The sequence below is a fragment of the Diadema antillarum genome, unplaced genomic scaffold (assembly GCF_040938485.1).
Source record: "Diadema antillarum isolate AM-2024a unplaced genomic scaffold, OU_Dant_1.0 seq00000338_RagTag, whole genome shotgun sequence".
In the NCBI taxonomy this organism is placed as follows: Eukaryota; Metazoa; Echinodermata; class Echinoidea; order Diadematoida; family Diadematidae; genus Diadema; species Diadema antillarum.
In genome coordinates this window covers 1,838,186-1,860,693 of record NW_027271351.1, presented here as the reverse complement: position 1 = coordinate 1,860,693, position 22,508 = coordinate 1,838,186, and the positions used below count along the sequence as shown (strand labels likewise).

At 37.7% G+C, this 22,508-nt stretch overlaps 1 protein-coding gene across 1 annotated transcript in view; it reads right to left on the bottom strand.

Moving 5' to 3' along the window:
• Positions 1–19,300, bottom strand: part of LOC139730844 (coronin-2B-like) — a 104,437-nt gene extending 85,137 nt beyond the window's left edge. Inside the window, exons 1-2 of the mRNA XM_071641715.1 lie at positions 19,166–19,300; positions 17,330–17,538 (exon numbers count right to left, since the gene is read on the bottom strand). Coding sequence (XP_071497816.1) covers positions 17,330–17,338 — 9 coding nt within the window. The 5' untranslated portion in view covers positions 17,339–17,538; positions 19,166–19,300. The remainder of the gene's footprint in view (positions 1–17,329; positions 17,539–19,165) is intronic.
• Positions 19,301–22,508: the final 3,208 nt, after the last annotated feature.

Here is a 22,508-nt window from a genome sequence, read left to right as displayed (position 1 = left end):
ACAGTTTCAATTTTTAGTTTGACATCGTTCTTATATTTTGATGTTCGTTGCACCTGTAAGGTTCTTGTAATGCGAAAGTTAAATAAGATTCGCTATAATATTCTCGAAAATTCCCTCTGCCGTATTGATATTCGTTAATGTGAAAAATAAATACGATTCATTAATCCGAAACCGCACGAATTTTGTGATTCTAAGGGTGCATTTATCGGGATATTAAATTAATTACGTTACTCTGAAAACGAATAACACAACTTGTTCCTTTTAATTTCTGGGATTAACAAAACATCAGAAAGCAGAGCTTATTTAATTTTCGGATTTTTAGTCTGGCATTGGGGGTTAGTAGTTCGGAAAATAAGTATGGAAAATCTTTGAGGCAAGAAAATAATTTGAATTCCTATTATGGCATCGTTATTTCCTTTGCCTTATGTTCATTATTCCGAAAGAAGAATAAGGTTCGTAAATCCGATGGTTCTTTTTGCTTAACCCGCAAAACACGCAAATTTGATATGCCTTATGTAATGTGTTAATCCAAAATTGTATTAGGGCTCGTTAATACCATTTGTGGCATTATTCCGAAGGTTCGTAAATGTGAGAATGAATTACGTGCATGGTACGAAACTTATGTCATTTTTGGCTAAAAGAAAATTAAAAACGCCGAATCTTTTCCTGTGACGGGAATATGGGTTTATTTCTGAACGTGACATCGTTTACTTCTTTGCACGATATTCATCATTCCGGGGAAAAAAAAATATTCAGATGGTTCATTCATCCGAAAATGGAAAAAAAGGTGGGTCGTTTATCTGTAAAGAAATTATCATATTCGTGGTAAGAAACTTCGTTTTTCGTATCAGCTATATAACGTCCGAAATTTCGAAACTTATATAAAAAAGAAAAGCGAACCATCAGCATAATAACAAACTTTAGCGAATCGTAACAGTTTTTTTTTTTATCAATCGAGCAGTGTGGAATAACAAATCCGACATTTGTTTTAGCATGGTATTGAGCAGAATGTTACTGCTATTCACTTCCAAAAGTAAAAGCAATTATCTGACATTTATTCTGGCATCTTCTGGAGCCGAATGTGATTGCTATTTACTTTCGAAAGTAAAGCAAATATCCAACATTTATTTAATCACCATACGGAATTGAATATTACTCTGATTCATTTCCGAACGTCAAAGGAAACATTCGACATTTATTTTAGCATCTTCCGGAGCTGAATGTTATTGCTATTTACTTTCGAACATAAAAGCAAACATCAGAAATTTATTTTATCATCATACAGAGTTGAATATCATTATTATTCATTTCTGAACGTCAAAGCAAACATTCGACAATTATTTCACCATCTTCCGGAGCCGAATGTTATCCTTATTCATTTCCGAAGGCAAAATCAATTATCTGACATTAATTTAAGCACCGTACGGAGCTGACTCTTACCGTTATTAATTTCCCAAAGTATAAGCAAACATCCGACATTTATTTCAGTATCATACGGAGTCGAATATTACCGTTATTCATTTCCAAAATTAAGAGTAAACATCTGACATCTATTTTAGCATCTTACGGAGCCGATTGTTACCGCTGTTCATTTTCGAAAGTAAAGGCAAACATCCAACTTTTTTGGTGGCCCGATCGTACCATAATCTTCATTTCTGAAATTTCGGTGGCCCGACGCGCGTTTTTGGTGGCCCCGTAAGTGTTGAGCCTTGACTAATGTCATCGAAAAGTAAACCAGAATGCAACTTCTCGCTTGTGAATTATTGCTTGTGAATAATCGCAAAACTTTGGCAAAACTTTTGGAATACCAATCCTGTTCGTGACGCTTGGAAACTGTGAGTCGTGAGAATTTTGCGAACTCGTGCAATGTTACTCCGTAGCGTATGCGAGCATGTGGAGTCGCAATCGTTTAACTGTCTGAAGTGCGCGATTTCTCTCACTCGTTTTTGCCACGCGATTTATTTTAACTTGCAAGAACGATGTGGAATTCTGGCGTCCACCGTGAATTGTGCACTTGCCGGCGCAAATTGTTCTTTTCAAAGGTGAAGCCGTGCGCGGAAAGCACGTGGTTGGGATAATCCTTGCGTTCCTAAAGCGGAGAGGAACGCCATGAATGCGACTTGTGAGCAAGCCCGTTCTGTTGCGTCCAAGGAACGCCCTCATTAGGCTGATGAATAGAGGGATTAAACCCCCCATTCTGCACGCAGGAGGAATAGGGGCGTCCCCTAACAAAAGGAGGAACGCGAGCATTCCCCACGCGGCCGAACGCTCGCTATATTAAATCTGTCACGCCTAAAATCAAATCTGAACAAAATCAAGACAAAAAAAAAATTTGCAAAACTTTTCCAGTGTGAATGGGAAACAGAATTCAGTAATTAAGAGGCTTCTGAGGATTCAGCTACTAAAACAAATGATAAAACAGGACCTAGCAAGGGGCTCAAATGGAGGGGGGGGGGGGAAGAATACATGTACTTTACTCTGCCTCATAAAATACTAGCAGTGAACAGTAAATATTACAATGAAAAGATACCAAACCACAAAAATGTGGTGTTTTGTATGTTAAGAGCCACTTACACAACATCAATATCACAATGCAATCCCTATCAGGACCTGTAAAAGTGCATACTTCCAATGCAATTTGGACAGTTGTGTATTCTTATTTGGCACATTTAACTACAAAGAAGGGCCATGCCAGGGGAACACCCAGTAAAAATTCAAATGAGGTTTTGCCCTACTTAAGCAGGATGCTCAATCCCAAAACATTCATGTAAAAAACAAAACAAAAAATGGGGAAAAAAATGATCTAGCTGGGTCACATATGTCACGTACAGGTCTCCTGACAGGGATGCAAGGACCTGGCTAAACGTAGCATCAGGAGGGGGGGAAAAAAATCACAATGTTCAGTGAAACCTGTGCATACAGAGAGTCTCATTCCTAAAGCTTGTAAGCTACCTCCAAGTCTCCAGGCAACGAAACGATGCAAGTCAAAAGAAACAGCGCCCAATCTTCAATGCACTGTGAAGCGTTTCAAAAGCCTTGATGTACATAACCGCAGTATTATATCTCAGGAAAGAACATAACAAAAATGATGGCCGAGAAATCTGGACCATGCAGGTGCCTCCTCATGTCCGCGATAAATCCTTCCGTCTTCGTCATTCTGGAGGATGGTGCCTCTCAATACCAAACAAAACATGAATTATTGACTATCTTGAAGAGAGATCGCGAGAGAGAGTGGCCTGGCTGGCTAAAAGCTTTGCGCAGTCTCTAGTTTCCGCACTGGGATAGCGCCGCGCTACTAAACATTTCATGCACCTGGCCCCATAGCAGATGATGAACGAAGCGCAGTAACATAGCCAGATACTGCCTCCCAGTGATGAATTAGAATGCTGTTAATTCACACTCCAGCAACTGCAAACATTCATGAGATGAATAAATGGGGGAAGATGAACAAAGACTTCCAGGGTACTATAAGAGACTCCAATGCACTAACGAGAGAAAAGGAATTAACTTCTTTGCAAGACCTGGTATTTTGAACCTGAGGATACATGCGTCTCATCACAATGCGCTAAAACATGAATTCAGTCCTCCTCATATTCAAGTGAATGCTGAGATGAAATTGCATTCTTAATACACATTTCTAGCTACACAGGTGAAATTACTTTAAACGAAATACTACACCCAAGCCAGAGAGTTGTCAATTTGTAGGCCTGTGACTATGACAGAAAATGGTGTTCCAGCGGTAACCCTATTTTCACAGAGTGAAACAGACCTATTTTTCGATATCTGTACTTTTCAGGGAGGTTAGCATTTTCTCAGCACACTTTCCTGCCATTATGCTCTCAAAAAATGGCATTGTGCATATTGACATTGTCCACACGAATCCCTCCCATTTTCAAATGTCAGCTGTAGTCGGAGGAAGACGTGACCCACACTCCAAGAGCTAGTGCTCGGCAGCGTCGTAGCACCCCGCCCTTTTGTCGGCAAACACTGCAATGGGAGTTCAGGCGAAACAAGACATGTGCTCAGAAGGCCATTTGGACAAACAGACAGACAAACAGACAGACAGAGACAGATATTGCAGTACAAGGGTTAACACAGCCTTACAGTGACAGAGAGAGAGAGAGAGAGATGCAGAAGGCAATAGTAAAGCACGGAGATATGAAAGGAAAAGACACAAACAGAACTACACCTGAAAAGACAGAGACCTTGACATTAACTTTGACAACCCCAGCCCCCCCCCAAAAAAAAAAAAATGTTCAAGCAGCCCCCTGAACAGTGGTGGATCCAGAGGGGGGCGCAACAGGCGCGCACCCCCTCTTTTTTTTTGGTTAAAACAAAAGAAATAAAAAGAAAAAATGGGGGGGGGGCACGTGCACCCCCTTTTAATTTTGTAAAGGCGCCTCCCCTTTACGGAATTCCTGGATCCGCCCCTGTTACCTGTATGCAAATATATGACAGTCAAATAGCTACTGTGTCAAGTAGTTGGCCATTATGTGTAAGAGGCCTCTGTTAACAGGTGGTCATACATATGGTTTTTACTGTACTGCAATTCATCCGTACATCTATACATCAATGTGCAGTATATAAATCTAATGCCAATCAGCAAGATCTTTGGGCTATGTATCATCATGTGAAGTATCAAAGGAATTGATTGGTCCAGTGCTTTTGAAAATACTGATACAAGCAGACATGAAAGGAACAAGAAGTAATATATCATGGAGGAAGAGGAGAAAAAAAAGAGAGGGATGGTGAAAGACAAAAAAAAAAGGAAGCCTAAAAGACTTTACAGAAAGAGATTCAGAAGTACTCAAGCTCTGATGGAGCCAGACTACAGATCCAGATGCATTGAAATTAGCACACTGATTTAAAAATTTAATCAGCATTCAACCAGTTTCTCTCAGAATCAACAGGGTCTGATGTTTTAACACTTTCTGTGCCAGGGACTCTGACAATGTTACAGGGTTTTCTGTGCCAATCAACACTCAAAGCACACAATGGGTTAAGCTGCATGTTTCCCAAGCACTGGAGCAAATTGGAGGAAGATAAAAACCACAAGACCACATTACATGGAGAATTTCTCCAGTTAACCTGAGAGACACTGCCAAGCTTTGGCTTGTCACAGCTCAAGAGTCACCTCACCCGAAGGTTGCGGATGGAAGGGGTGGGGGGGGGGGGGGCGGATGTCTTAAATGTCACATGCAGGTGAAAGCTAGACTATGCTAAAGGGAAGTGAAATGTTAAATGGCTGACTCACACACAATTTTTATTCATTCTTCATCAAACAATGCCCCGTGCAGACACCAACGGTCTTCGTGATGGGTGGGCAAGATCCGTAAGAAAGGGATTTGAAATGACAACTCCTTTTCTTTTCTTTTCTTTTTCACACTGAAGATGAGACGTATCAACAAAAAATAACATCTTATCGACACAAACAATTTGAACTCCTCACAAGAAAAAGGTCACTTAAAGTGCTTCCTTAAATAAAATTTCTACCACTGGCAGTGAAGTAGTCTGTCAAAAAACTGTATATTACCATTCATTTGTGAGCATAATATTTTGATAGTCACCTCTAGTAAGATATTCAAATTTGTAATCAAGAACCAAAGCTGTAGAAGAAAGAGGTATCCCTATTCTAAAATCAAAGCTATCCACTTCCCACTATTGGAGATGATATGTAGGCCTATTGCACTTGCGTTCCAGGAGGCAACAATTTTGCATATCATCAATTTTGCAAATATTAATCAACTTGAGAAATATGTAGATATGCAAAACCATCATGAAATATATGGTATATGTTGAGTGATGTCAAATATGGTACTTGTATTTCACAGCTGATATATTTAAAGGATAAATTGCAGTTTGACATTTTGGGTGTAATCCTGACAAACGATTAACTTTCTAATGAATATATCGAAGGAATGGACTTGAATTAAAGACAGTATTTTCTTTATCATTTGTTCTATCCTATTCATCATTCTATTGACCTTTTATAACAGAAAAAAAAACTTTACAACATACACTATAGGTCACAACAAACAGGGCATGCTTGGGTGTGCTACAAACGAGGAAGAAAAAAAAAAGAACAGACCATACATTGTTATGACAAGTTTCCACCTGTGAAAGTCTGCAAAATTGCTCATTTTGTTATCGTAGTATGTTGTTTGTGTAGCATTATTTGGGGTTTTTTTATGGTACAGAGAGAATAGAGGAGAATTCTCTGCATTCTATGACTGGATACAAAGTACAAGTACAGTAACCCTGTCAGTCACTCATAAGTACATAATGCTGAGATGTTATTGCAAAGGAAATTCTGTGGCAGTTGTGTAAACATAATATGCAGTCAAAATCTTCTCACCTGCTGCATAGCTTTGAGGTCACACCTGATTTTGTCATACCCCCTCTCCCACGGGAAAAAAAAAGGAAGGAAAAAAAAGAACTTTTAATGCTAGCAGTAATTTCTTTTTTCATTTAGTTGCTTGTTTGGGTCATTTTTGTTCTTGTTTGTTTTTTTCTACAGGCAACCATAACTGACGGGTGTTGAGGCAAATACACCCTCCTTTTAAAGGACAAGTTCACCTTCATAGACATGTGGGTTGAGTGAATGCAGCAGTATTAGTATAACACATCAGTACAAGTTTGAGGAAAATTGGACAATTCGTTCAAAAGTTATAAATCTTTGAAGTTTCAGTGCCACCAACGCTGGATAAGAAGACTACTACAGCTTGTGATGTCATGCGTGCAGAACAATATAAAGAAAATATCAAGAAAATTCAACATATTTTCACTTTCCTAGCATAGTAATAGAGCACTTGACCTGCCGCTTTCAGAAGATACAAGTAATAATATTACTCTTAACATATGTCAGTAGCGAGTCAAGGGAATGTGTACTTTTTTTCAAAAAATGAAATTTTGTGAATTTCTCTTTATATTTTTCTCACATCGTTCTACACATGTGACATCATACACTGAAGTAGTCTTCTCATCCAGCAGTGACTGTGCAGAAACTTCAAAAATTCATGAATTCATTTTGAAAGGATTGTCCAATTTTCCTCAAACTTTCACTGATGTGCTCTACCAATATTGCTGCATTCACTCAATCCTTATGCATATGAAGGGGAACTTGCCCTTTTCAGTTCCTGTCAAACATACTCTCTCAAATGCACACCTGAATGAAATGGTTGCCCTCTTACAAATGGGTAACTCATTTTCTTCCAGTTTCATTTCGCAAATGGTACCAAAGTGTCAAGAAATGATACCCTTTGGACAAACATTGGTATAGAGCCATAATCCTTCAAGCCATGTAATATGCAGCATTTTGCAAGGTTTCTCCAAGTCTCACAGTAACAGACCTATTATAACTTTTTTTTTTTTTTTTTTTTTTGGTGCAGGTGTACACTACAAATGTCACGGCCAAGGCATTCACCATTGTGGTGTGTTTATTAAGCTATAGAGTGAGTCATCCTATTTTAAAGGTAAATTGAGTTCATTTTGGTGGCAGACCGCAATTGATAATCCACACACACACACACACACAAAATGGATAAAGGGCAATGATCATTAGCCATTATCCAGAGAAGAGGATGTGTCACTCATTGGCCATGTAATGAGTATTCCATTTGGTTCTAATCAACTTTGTTTCGTCTGGGATGAAAATAACTTTTTGACCTCCCCCATCCATCCCAGCGGGGGAGGGGATTCTGGATGACACATAATGAGTGGTACTGTCACAACCTTGCTCCAATCATGGGGGCCCTGGATGATTGTCCTATAAAACTTGTAAAATCACTCCATCCAGACATATAATTATGTAGACAAAACATGAAGATGCATGCTCTATTCATAGTCTGGTACTTTAAGGTCCTCCCTTCCTCTCCCCCCCCCCCCCCCCCCCCCCCCAAACCATTTATTTCCGTCCATGCAAAAGACCAATTCGGTTTAGGTAGGCCCTACTGTTTTTTTTTATGGTAATTTCTAACTGGGGGCTTCAAGTATGCCTAAGATAATCTAAGCACTGACATAGCAATGTACTTGGTTCATTGCATAACCCATTGAAAGTGCTTTTGTTCTTCTTTGGAAGCCCCCCAGATATGGCCACCATAAGTTAAAGTGCTCTGGAGTCAGATTCATCTATACCTGGGCAACTGATTACCATCATCAGAATTTCTTATCAATCTTGAATAGAGTCCTCCATGAGAGCATGATTGGCGATACAGGTTTTATTACCCCACAGAGAATTAGGGCTGTACTACCATAAAAATATGATGGGGTTCATAAATGTGAAGAAATATGAGGGTACTTATATTGTGGCAGCTGTCACTGAGGGCAAAATATCAAAAGAATCAAATTGCAATGGTGATGAGATTTGATTGTATATAACGTCAGAATCATTGATGAACTGCACAACCTGACAGCTGGCAAGTTCACTGCCCTGTAGAATGCGTGAATGCACTACCAGGTCCTGCACAGCAAGAAATATTTATGGCATGAAATTTTCACAAATTGGAGCTAAAGGCCTTTTTCGCAGCACCAAATTTTCACTAATTGCCACTGGCAGCCAATGCATCATAGTGTAGACAAGAACTTTCGAGTGCATTTTAATTTCGCAAATCTTATCTCTCATAAAATGTGCAAAATTAAAATGCATGCGAAGATTTCTGGGTTTTTTAAGCATGCATAAGCCTTTCAGCTCAACATACTGCATTTCTAACTTATCCTTTCCCCAAAGTGACGACACACCACTAGATTTATAACACCTCCTACACGGGGCACATGGGGTGTGACACAATAAAACAGTAACAGCCTGTAGGGTTCACGCCCTCCCCACAACCTTACTCCCCTCACAAGATTCACACGTTGCACGCATTACTAGCAGCATGCGCTGTACATCATTTCCATCATTCTTCGGTATGGGGGGGGGGGGGGGGGGGGATAAAAAAAAGGGAAGAGACAGCCCTCCGGGATGCCAGATCCCTAATCGTCTGGCGGATATCAACCTTGACAGATTTCATCAGCCTCCGAGAGCATGAGACAGTGTTCAAGATGCCACGAAAGAAAAAAAAAATGAAATGCTGAAAGATTAAAAAACAACAGCAAATACAACAGAACTGATACAAAAATTTGACATATTGCCGCTTAATGCATGCTACCACAGCGATTAGTCAGCTTATACATGGACAAAGTGCACCTATTTAAAACTTAATGATTCATATAGAAAAAACACACACAAATATAAACACACAAAAACAAACACATGTAACCGCTCTTGCTCATTAAGATAACATACAGAACATCACATTCCACAAGAACATCACATACACATATCATTGTACAACAAAATCATTCACACACACACACACACACAAAAGACAGTGAACAAAAACATGATCACTAAAAACGTTGTGGGGGCTGATTTATCTCAATTTTGAAATTTACAGCATGTGAGAATGATGACTTTGTTTTGACAAGGGCATGATCAAATTATCAATCACCTTCAGAATCCACCTTCCCTACCCTGACCTATTACACCTGGTATCCTGAGTACTCAGGTTTGAGAAAAAATATCAAAATCACATCCACTGTTTTGCTTTCCACATGGTTACATTAAACAAAAATGTTGTGGGAATGAATAACATATTTTCAGTTTTTATAAATGTTGTTGGAATAGATTAATTTTGATGAAACAGAAATTGCCATATATCTAGCGGTATCTGGTGGCATCTGGAAGAACCTGAATACAAGTAAATTGCTAGCAGAAAATAATAACGACTTTGACAAGGTAAGATTAATTGTTCATCTTCAGGGCAAAAATTCTGGGGAAGCAAAAAGGCAAGGTGATGGCTTGTAATATCAATTCTTTATTGACATCACATAACTCACTGTGATCTACATCCATCAGCCCGTTAACGATCGCCCCGACACTGTACAGGCATGCTAACCTGGAAACACTGAACTGCACATTACTTGAATATGAGACCATTCTGAAGCAAATAATTTTCACACAACAATAGATATATATTGTATTCTTAAATGAATCCCACAAGGATTGGAACAATCATCCCCCAGCATTCCCACTGATTCCCACTGATCAGTTACTAGCCATCCCCTTTAAGCACGTGAAGATGCTGATGTTATGATGAAATTATACACTATCCTTTCGATGGATAGATATATGGAAAGATGGAATGTTTTTCCATTGAAGACAAAGCCGTGGAAGCTTGGAATGCTCTCTTCCAAATTATAAGTTTGGTATATTGCATGCTGCTCAATAAACAAACAAACAAAACAAAACAAAACAAATCAAAACAAAAAAACTACCAGCACCAGGCCATATCTTCTGAAGACTGAAACTGTTCGGATGGTGCACATAAATGAATGCTACAATTTGCTACCAATTTCTTTCCCACCTTTACTAGCGAACAAGACAGTGTAAACACGTCACAGCAGTTATCCCCATTCATCCATCCCCTCCCCCCCCCCCCTCTTCAGTCCTAGCACGAGTTCTACTCCACTGGGACTCAGCAAACGGAATCTAGGCCTATGGCAAGCCGTAACCCGAGACAAAATTGTTCTTCTCCCCACCGTCACACTCATCCTTGCCTGCAAATTGCCAACGAGCAAAGAAATTAGGTTGGGCACGGGTTGCTGTAATTACGTCTCTATCGAACAATGGAGCATAATGCCGCGGCCTGCCCCAAAATGAAATGGTATGCAAGTGTGTATGTGTGTGTGTGTGTGTGTGTGTGTGTGTGTGTGTGTGTGTGTGTGTGTGTGTGTGTGTGTGTGTGTGTGTGTGTGTGTGTGTGTGTGTGTGTGTGTGTGTGTGTGTGTGTGTGTTTGGGGGCATTTTATCATTTTTTATTCTTCCAAAGGCTACTGTAAAAACACCAGTATTATGTCAATAGTGACAAAAAAGGCACTAGTTGTCTTATCGCGAGATGGAAAGTGTATCACCGTTTTCTACATCGCAAGATGGAAAGTGTATCACCGTTTTCTATAACATTAATGAGCCACAAAGAGTAATTCTAACTTTACAAAATGTTGTCAGGGGGCAGTTCGTAGTTATAATTTCTGCTCGTACCAATTAAAGAATTAATTGTGTTAATGGCATGTCCTTTTTTTCTGTAATTTCATGAGGACAAACTATGTCCATTATATGGCTCCAGGATGACTCAACCACAACACTAGCAAGCCAGATGTCTGCATTTGCAAAATGACCAAGCACAGTAACCTCTCACGTACAGAGCACAGGATCAATATGGGATGCTATTACATTCGGGAGACTAATCTCAAATGCAGTATTGATCACACGTGCCGGTGTTCCTCCATCTGTGGCTAGTCTACTATATGTGATCTCAATATGCCACCAGATTACGGACTATCAACGTAATTATCACCTCCGTCAATAGTGAATTATAACAAAGAAAAGTTTTGTTGACCCTGGTTTGGTATATAGTCAGTGACACAAATCTACATACAATGTGGATGTATTGACAGCCGGTCATTAATGAACCTGTTTTAGAGGCAGAGTGATATAGAGAAATAAATTGATCTCTTTGTGGCATTGACCCATAGGTTATAACCAACATAGTAGATTCAATCCAATCAAAGTTCCAGTACACAACACCTAAAAATGCATCTAAAATTGCCAATTTAATAATGCTCAGGCAAAGTATGACAGCTATCTTTCAATGGAGCTTAGAAATATACAAAACTTTATACAACCTGCACACAGTAGTGGTGGGGAGGTATTTTTCTACCATAAATGAATATTATATGAAGCAATGTCTCACGTATTTAGCACTTTTCCTTTTTGCAATACACAGACAGACATTTTATAATAACCATAGACCTATCCATCATGGGGGGGGGGGGGGGAGGGTAAAACCTTTCTATTCTATGACAGGACTCGCATGCTTATTTTGCAAATACTGAAAAGGGTTTTGCTCCTTGTTTGTCTTCTACACACAAATCTTCTATGGTAACCAGTTATATTATACGAAATAATATTGCAGTTTAATAGTCGCTTTGCAGACAATTCATCAAACTAAATTAATAATCCCTCACAGCCCTGAGCTGGTAAACATCAGCGATGAAAAAAAAATAATTCTAAAGAGAGTATATATTTAGCAATTGCCATCCAATGCATCAACTATATGCCCCAAAATTAATTCAATAACTTAGAGGAATCAATCTTGGTGACTCCACTGGGTATACTTAATTAAGAGAAATAAAATTTATTGATGAACTTTGACATGTCTCGTCCCTGACGAGCTGGGAGAGCTTACCACAGAATGACAGCCTCGTGTATCCTAGACCAGCACACCTTGTATATGGTCAACATGAAACATATTCACAGAGATCATTTAGAGTACCAAAGTGTGATGTCACAGCCAATTATCACCATGGTAACTGGTTCTTAACAGTCTCACCTGGTCCAAATATCTGTGAACGCTATTTTTGTTAACCATGCTCACACCTGGTTCCAATCCAAGCTATAACAAAAGACTGTGACATCATCACTTCTATTAAAACAACCTTCTAGCAACATATAATCATCACTTCAGTACTCTAGTGGACAAGTTAAAAAAAAAATCAAATTTAAAAGTTAAGTGCAAATTATTAACTGATTTCCACTTGCTCATATTTTTTCCACATCGTGCCATTTGGGTCATGCTCATTAAATGGTTATATGTGACAAATTAATGCATGATCATGTCATACAGCTCAACAACATCCATTGGCTGTATTCTTGGTAGGCTTTCCTACAAGCATAAAACACAGAAATCTGTTACAATTTGGCATGGCCACGGAAAAAAAAAAATATCTGACCATACATATCAATTTGAAATATTGACACAAACTGAATGCGAGTTACAGTTATTGTGCATGGTTGAATATGCATTAGTCGTATTTTCATTCCATGCAAGCCAAGTTAGTCAGCCACAAGATTATATACATAGTAAAACAAGGAACAAGCATCACAGAGCTTATTGCAGGGTTTAGAGCCAAACAAGTTTATTAGTAGCATTTGTTAATGATATATCAAAGGTGCTTTTAGAACTTAGCAAATTTTGGCAGAAAGCAGAAATACATCCTAATAGCATTGCCATTGACAGAAACATTTACTAGCATGTAAATGCCTTTAACTACCTAATAAAGTTTTGTGCATCAAATTTTCTAAATTGTCAAATTTTCCAATATGCACTTGGGGAGCATTTGCCCTTGCAAAAGTATATTGTAGTCTCAATTGTATATTGCCATTTTTTCATGAAAATGCAACAGTGACTTAATAAATGAAGAATATTGTCAATATATTATATTATATTTATAGTTTTGTTAGTCTGGCCACTGCATGTTGGACATTCTGGCTCCTGCATGGGGCTGTTGGACAGTACTACTGAAGAAGAAGAAGAATATTATGACAATACTGTCTTTGTTTGCCTGTGTACTGTATTTGCATGAATCTATTAGAATTTGTTTCAAATATACACCATAATCATTGGTAATACCATCAAAGCAAGGAGTTTTCACTGGCCAAACTTACAGTGTGTTACTGTCCATGACAGATTTCACAAGGATAATTCTTACTGATTTCTATCCCGATCATTGACAGTGGAGGAAAAAAAAATGGAGATTCTTGACTTGGAAGACTTTGCACATTCATTATAAAATGCTGCAACAGGAATCAGCAAAATGATAAACATGGAAAATCTGTGATCTCTCCTGCCATGCAGATTCAAATAAAAACACTGATATTCATGATAATGGCAAATATGATAGTTATTTGTGCATAAAAAAAGAGGTTTGCTGTCAATCCCACTAGCAAATATATGATGAGTGCAAGTTCAACATTGCAATGCCATAAACACAAAGACCTTAAAATCAATATGTACATTTAAATGCAAATGTGACCTTGCATCTAAAAACCCATGAAAGTCACTGGTTAAGATTTGTTTTAAATTTGGTGAGATTCTGGAAGAAGATTTTCACAGCTTTAAAATAATGTCTCCTTCATCAAAATGGCATTCTGCTGAACTACCTGAAATGATTCATAGAAAAGGCCAAACTTCATGACACTATATTTCAGACAAGGGGATGTGAAGTCCACTGAGGCATAGTGACTTTACTATTATAATTGTGCATAACACGTGAGATGGTCTGTTAACACCATAGCAACCACTATAATGGAATTATTAGACCGTCCCAGCTTGGTACGTTCATTATAATAATCTCGATGCAAAAATGCTATTGCTGACTTTTTTTTTCTTTCTTTTTTTTTTTTTTTTTTTTGGGGGGGGGGGGGGGGGTTATGTTGGGTCTGCACGTACACTTATATGTGCCTCACAGGCAGAAAAAAATTACCAGACCAATGGAAGACAGGTCTACAAAAAATGCACAAACGAAACAAGAACAAAAAAAGAACACTTAACTCATTCTTTTATGCTTCCAAACTTGAAATTTATTTATACAGATTGGAAATACTTATTCAGAAAATATCCACACACACTGGAAGTTGACAATGCTGACCAAAATCTTATAATTCCATGCATGCTATAGGAAATTACCCAGTGCAACTTTGTGTGGGTTTCTTGATAGCAACGGTCACAGCTTGAAAGTCGTGAGAGTACAAAGTGCACTAAAGTTAGAAATGGATTTATGTCTGCTGAAACTAGAAATGTCGCTACAACTATAGGAAATTACCCAGTGCAACTTTGTGTGGGTTTCTTGATAGCAACGGTCACAGCTTGAAAGTCGTGAGAGTACAAAGTGCACTAAAGTTAGAAATGGATTTATGTCTGCTGAAACTAGAAATGTCGCCAAACAACATTTCATAAGCTTTGGTCAAAACAACATTTCATAAGCTTTGGTCAAAAAACTGAGGAAGTAGTTAAATCCGCAAGATCTTTCCTTGATCTTCTGCCATTAATATGCCGTTACCATGGCAACGTACTTTTGGGTACTGTCGAAAAATGCGTCTTGCACATCTACAACCAAAGGCACACATCTGTACCAAGTTTCATGGAAATTGAGTAAAAACTGAGGAAGTAGTTTGCAACACAAAATTTTCCATCATTTTGGCTCATAATATGTGAGCTGTTACCATGGCAACATACTTTTTGTCACTGTCAAGAAATGTGTCATGCTGACCTATATCCTAAGACAAACATTCAATATGAATTCCATGAGAATTGGAAGAACACTGATGAAGCAGTTTTGCCATGAAGCATTTTGCCCTATATTTTACCAATAACATGCCGTTACCATGGCAACGCACTTTTTGCCACTGCGGAAATATGTGTCTTGCACATTAACATATTCAGATGAACATCTGTACCTAATTTCATAAAAATTGATCAAAAACTGTGGGAGGAGTTCGCGACGCAAGATTTGTACCCATTTTTGCCCATAATATGCCGTTACCATGGCAACGTACTTTTGGGTACTGTCAAAAAATATGTCTTGCACATCTACAACCCAAGGCACACATCTGTGCCAAGTTTTATGGGAATTGATTGAAAACTGAGGAAGTAGTTCGCGACGCAAGATTTGCAACGGACCGACCGCCCGACCGCCCGACCGCCCGACCGCCCGACCGCCCGACCGCCCGACCGTCCGCTGATTCCTATATACCCCCTTCAAACTTCGTTTGGCGGGGGTATAATAACTCCATACAGCTGCACGGAGAGCAAAAGTTAAGTGTTCCAGGCTGAACATCATTTATCTTTTTTAATAGTCTACATAGATAAGCTATCTGAAAGAAAAAGCAAACCCATAAGAATTAAGCTCTGAGTGATTCAGACCTCATTCCCAGCAAAATCACCCTTTAGAAATAGACCCAATTTAGTGAAATCAATGATACCAAAATAGAAGAAATGATCATGAAATATGCAATCTTAGCAGCTTCCTTTATGAAATTTAAGAAAACATCTTTTTTCTTGGCACAATTCATGTTATGAATAAAATTACAAGGATATTAACGTGATTTTACGATGCAATGTGGTGAGTTACGGATGAGCACAAAACTTCCAATAGTCAAATATTCCATGAGTCAAAGCTCTTCAATTCAGATGCAATTTCAGATGAACATTTAAGTGCCAAATCTTGTCTTTGCATAGGATACGTCATAACCAAACTAAATAAGCATTTTTTTATTTATTTTTTTAAATTTTTTAATATCATTATTATTTTTTTTATTTTTTTTTTTTTTTTGGGGGGGGTAATTTTTGTATGTTTTTTCCTCTCTTTTAATTTATTTTGTCTGTATATCATAAAATGACATAAGCGTGTGCATGGATACAACTTTTGGAGTTTGCTTGCCTCTGGTACCAGTAAAAGGATTAATATGGATGACTTAAAAATAAATCAAGTGGCTGCTGTTTGGATTGTGATGCCAGAAAATTTGTGATACCAAAGTCTGTACTACATCAATTTAGGAACAATCGGACACTTTCTTTTAAATGTGCTGTTAAGTTTTTGACATTGATATGCATCTCTGCACATGACTAAGGAGTTCTCAAGTGCGCTGTTTTACGTTTTTGCATACATGTATGTGCAGTCAATCAAAGGCCATTCTAGAAAATAAAAGTAAATGAATTCATTTGAGGCAAAAGGGGGGAAGGAGATCTGAAGGGAAGAGAATTCTGATGCAGCTTGCGTGTCACACTTCATTTTGAGTCAGAGAAATAATATCTTCACCCAACGTTTTCTGCTGATTATGGGTTAATCCACTGATCCTCCCGAAATATTGCAAATGACAAATGTTCTCACTGTCCATCACATTGGATGGGACTTGGATAATGATGGACAAAGAATTATTTCCCTAAAAAACAAAAACAAAAACAAAACAAAAACATAGTACCAATGCCAGTTTGGTCGCTGGAGTGATTGGTGGACACATGAAAGAAATAGTTGATCATTCTTGTTGACTATGAAATCAAATTATGAGATGCTTTACAATGCTGCATTTTGTTCCCAAAATGGTTATTAATACAATAACCTGTATCAAATCATAAGTGGTTGGCATGAAGTGTGCATGACATATTAATTAGTATAAAGACATCGTGCTCCTGTTCATAACAAAAATGCAGTTATTGACATAATTGTTAGACATGAAATTATATGAACAATGGCAGTCAGTGACACGAACAATACTTCATCATTGCGACAAGGTCTCTATAAATAGGGTGATATATTACACTGATGGCACAAGCAAACACCAGCAATTATGAGGTGGGAAATGGTTAGGATAATTTGAAGAGGAGTATATGAATGTGAAGGGCATTCTTTTGCCATGCAGGAATGAAACATTTGGAACCCGGAGGTATAATACCTGGTCCATTTTGACTTTAAGTAGTCTTGCCGACCAAGCTGGATGCGATGAGAGAAAAAGGGGAAGGTAGGGGTAGGGGTCGGTTGGCTGCTGCTAAGTGGGGCGGGGTGAAAAATCAGGGGTCAGGGGAGGTCATAGGTCAGGTGTCAGAGGTAGGTGACCTTTAGCTGAAGCTCCGGGAACACACAGTGCGTCGCTATCTGTAAGGCCTGTGCAAGATATAATACGGAAGATACACACAGAGAGATGATAATAGCTTGTATTCTACAAAGCGTCATTTTATTTTGCATCATGCTTTGTACGTCTACATGAAAGTCATACATCAATCATGCACTATGATGTCCTATATATAACGCAGCACTGCATGCTTCAGGTATACGTACATGAGAATATATGCAAGTTATGAAATGTCATTCATCAAAAGGCATGCAAATTATGCTTACTCTCTCAAAATGCCAAAGACATGACTTAGACTGTGGACTTTGTACAAAGTAAATAGCTGGCTATCTGGCAAGTTCTTCACAGGATTCTCTAATCTCAGATATTAAGATTTCAATGTGTGCACACAAACACATGCAAGAGAAAGGTACACACACAGACACACATAGAAGTTGTATGCATCAGTAGACATGGTATGACAGATAGATAGACAATTATATGTTTCATCAATCTTAACACAGATGATGGTTCCAGTATACATGTACTGCAATGTATATTGGATGCTACAATCTATATAATTTAGTAAATTCACTATCAAATTCTAATTTTCCCCACTGACTGAATATAAAAACACAAACATTATGGTGGCAATATTCTACATCTGGTAGACACTAGTTAGAGAAACATATTTTGAGAAAAATTGTCATTACGGAAGCACAATATTTTGGAAATATCAAATGCCTTTGCAGAATTCTGTGATCTCAAAGCGCTTTCTAAAGAATGATTTCAAAAAATATGAGGCAACTTGTTGGAAACTTGCAAGTTGAGACAGCTACAGTAATTTACAAAACTTTACAAACAATATAATGCAATAGGGAGAATTGGAATGACCTACCGGTAGTTAACACTGAAGAAACACTTTCAACATATTGTATATTGTATTTCATAGGAATAATAACCTAGTCAGGGTCATGCAGTCAATAGTCATAACCCACAAAAGGTTGTGTAGTTGACAGTATATAAACCAACATTAATTTCGATCTAAGACCACTGCATGGCACAATTTAATGGTCAGTCCCCCTGCATGGATATGACTGGAAACACTATTCCACTTTCAATTTGACTTTACAGTGTAGATGAAAAAGGGTATAATGTCAAAAAAAACGGACAATCTCATTGAAATCAGGTTTACATAATCTTAAAGAATTTCAAACTTTCATTAAGGACATGCCATCTGGTCCTTGAAATTATCCCTCCCCTCCCCTCCCCCCCCCCCAAAAAAAAGGGAAACAAAATGCATGGAGGTCATTGTGATATCATTTCATGAAAACAGACAAATTTCAACATTTCATAATCTTTTTTGGGAGGGTAGGGTCTGATTTATATTTCACTATACCATTTTACTTGATTTCATTTCATATCGTGAAATCAACTTGAACTGGGACTGATAACTCACTTCCACACTATCAATCCTTTCACAACAAAAATGTATGCATTCAAGCTACTGTAATACGGCCAAGGGAGAAATTTTTGTCACCCTCTACACTTATCTAAACAAAGTGCTATTAATTCTCTGCAGATCAAAAGACTATATCAATCCCAACGGGAAGTTTTTGTGCAGTTCTCAAACTATTCTGATTGCAGAAAACAAACACTTCAAACAACAATGTAACTTACCTTCAGCGATGCACATACATGTGGAAAGGAATCTAAATCTTCCTAGAACATGTCCAAAGTCAACACATGCACAACGCACGTCTGATTCTCACACAGTGCTCACACTCTGAATGTGGAGCCCTGTACTCAAGGCTGAAAAAGGTGTTACAAGGGCATAAACCGTTGAATTTTACTTCAAATAAAAAAAGGTTGTTTCCAAAGCCGAGTTCCCACACTATTAGAAGTGACAATGCCTTGTGCACATGTATGAGATTTTGTGCTGCACAATGCCTGCGTCCGCTAAGTGTGCCAAACACTGACAAGAACTGACTCACAATAACAGCACAGACTGAAAAGCGTCTAATACAAGAGAAAAAAAATTCTAAACAAATCAACTTGGTTACCGCCTTCAGCTGACAAGTTCTGATAATACTCAACACAAAAGGAAAAAAATATAGAATCTCTCACAAACATGACTTGCATAAGGAGTTCAACGTTCAATAAACTCTTTTATTCTTGAGCAGCGAGTCTTTGCTTTCATATTTTGTTTGTTCATCTATTTGTCCGTTTGTTCCTTTTTATTGATCGAGGCACGAAATGAATTTTTTTCCCTTCACAGACTTCATGTAGTGGATTGTTGCCAGCACTTTGAGTAAAGTTATTTTGTTTGTTTGTTTGTTTTATGTGGGAGTTGCCAGTGGCTACAGGAAAAGCAAAACAATTGAGACTGGAAAAAGGCTACAGACTTCCATGGATGCACTCATTCTCAACAATATTGTATTACTTGCTTCTTTATTTTTCTTTTCAGGTATATGAATACAGTTCGGACAATAAGTGTAGTAAAAGGGGCCACTATGGGGGGGGGGGAACAGTGGGGGTAAGAAGCATGTACTACCTCATGACCAATTAATGTTAGCTACACTCACACATCATGTGAAGAGGTGTCTGTTTTCTCTTTCACCTCAGTTGGATTAATAAGACTACAATGATTTGTTGTATATTTAATATTCACTCATACTCCCACTATTGTCTGGTAGGATGATTTTATAATGAATATGACAGGAATAATTTTTGACATTCTGATTAGAGTCACATCACAGCAACTAAAATCTAGGGAGAATTGACAATATGTATGGTAGCTTCACCAGAATAACATTTCAATATCCAGCACACAAACTACCTTTCTAATACACTCAATTTTGGCTGTCTTCACTTTGCCAAAGGATTGTTGCCCATTACTGTATAACAAGGAATGTTTATGCATGCATTTCAATTTCACAAATTTCACGAGAGCCAAGATTCGCGAGATTAAAAGATCTGCGAAAGTTCTTGTCTACACTATATGCATTGAATGCCAGCGGCAATTCACGCAACTATTTCATGCCGCAATATATACTTTGCTTTACAGCAACTTTACATTCGAACTTTTATTACTAAATCTTTCAAACACCAAGGCAGAGGTCAAATTTACCCTAAGAAAAAAATTCTCTTGCCCCTACTTTCTCTCATGCAGAAGTCTGTACAATATTGCTAAATGTCCTAAAATCACCTATTGATTAAGGTTGTAAACCATCAACATATTGCTCTGTATCATAACTGGTTAGACTAAGATTGAAATTTTTTAAAACATCACTTTAGTGAGAGCTCACGAAACTTAAATAGCTCATGTATAATCCACAATTTAGAACCTTATTATCAAACCACCATGACATCCAGCTGATGCTCAAACCCTAAATTTACCAGATAACTGAATTTTCTTCACCACAGTTTTTTTTTATGGCATATCTGACTGGATTTCGATAATTGTTTCTGGAATTGTCATATTGCTCTTAAATGTAAAGACAATTGACTTTCAACATTTATAATAAATGGATTGATTGATTAAAATCATACTCTGGAAATACAAATCAGTTTGTCTTATAATTCATCAAATACCAATATTCATTAAGATAATTACAGTGTATGTAAACTCCTATTGTCAAAGAATCACAGGTTCCGTTATGATTGAATACGAAGACTGAAAGACAGACAGACAGACAGGAAACCAGAACACACATGTTGCAGACATACCAAAAAAGCAGTAAATGTTAATTTGAAAGACATACAGCTGATGGCATGGTGTACTGTTAAAAGCCTTTGCCAGAATTCAAATATTTGATATTCCACACTAGAATGAATACATGGTGCACTTTGACCTCACACTAATGAAGGACAAACAGAGAATGGTTTATTGGAGAACCAACAAGGGCCTCCAAATTGCTATTATTTACATTTGGTGGGTTGATTTTACATTTTGCAATCCTGTGAAAAGAAATGTGGCAGGTTCAATCATCTTAGGTATTTTCTTGTTGTCTCCAAATATGTAGGACATGAAGGAACTACATGTAATTTCTTTTCTTCTGATCAATCTGTCTACTATTCTAATTACCCCGTACACACTTTAATAGCTATTTTCGTCACTCACTGATTGATGCACTCACATTAGGACAGTTTGGGTACGCTCAGTTTATAATCATGCTTCACAAGAACAAAATCAAAATGACAAAATCTATTTCTCTAGTGATTTTAACATATTCTAGGAAGAATTTGCCCCTAAAATAAAGCTTGATTGATATATGACCAACCGAGTCAGTGAACCTTTTAAAGAATTTTATAATTGTAAGTATCCTATTAATACACATTTGCTTTTATGTACATGTAGTCTGATCACTTCACACATCTCATCTTTTTGTCTGAGCACCAAATACATGTAGTACAGTGTACATGTAAATGGATGGAATTGTTTTAGACTCATGCCAGTTAATGGATTCTCCATTTTGCACGCAGGTGGCTATACTGGTCTTGCTATTAAAAATAGTATCACATAAAAATATGTCTTTAAGAAAAGTTAATGAAATAAAATGTAACTTTTGAGGAAAAAAAGTTAGTAATATTAAATCAAATATGGTACCTGTTTATTAGACAGTGATATAACAATCAGTAACAATTATCAGTTTTGTTTTTTGGGGGTTTTTTTTCAGATATTCATGGGATACTATTTCATGCAAGTTGACCCCTGATATCATGGGTGATGATAATATATATGTGAGCATACTCACTATTATGCACAAAATGCTAAGCAAGTCAAGCATTGTAAAATGAGGGCATAATAGACTCTAGAGATTGAAAGTCTATCGACACGTTATAATTTGGCTTGTTTACCATAAATTTCATACTGCCATGCATCTGTTGCTGAATAGGAATATAATACATTGTATGTGGTCACAATGGGAAGTATGACAGAAGCACTTCCAAGAAACAACTCTTGGGAGTTACTAAGGAAGAGAGGTGGTTTATCTTCATCTCTCCCCTCTTTCTCTCATGC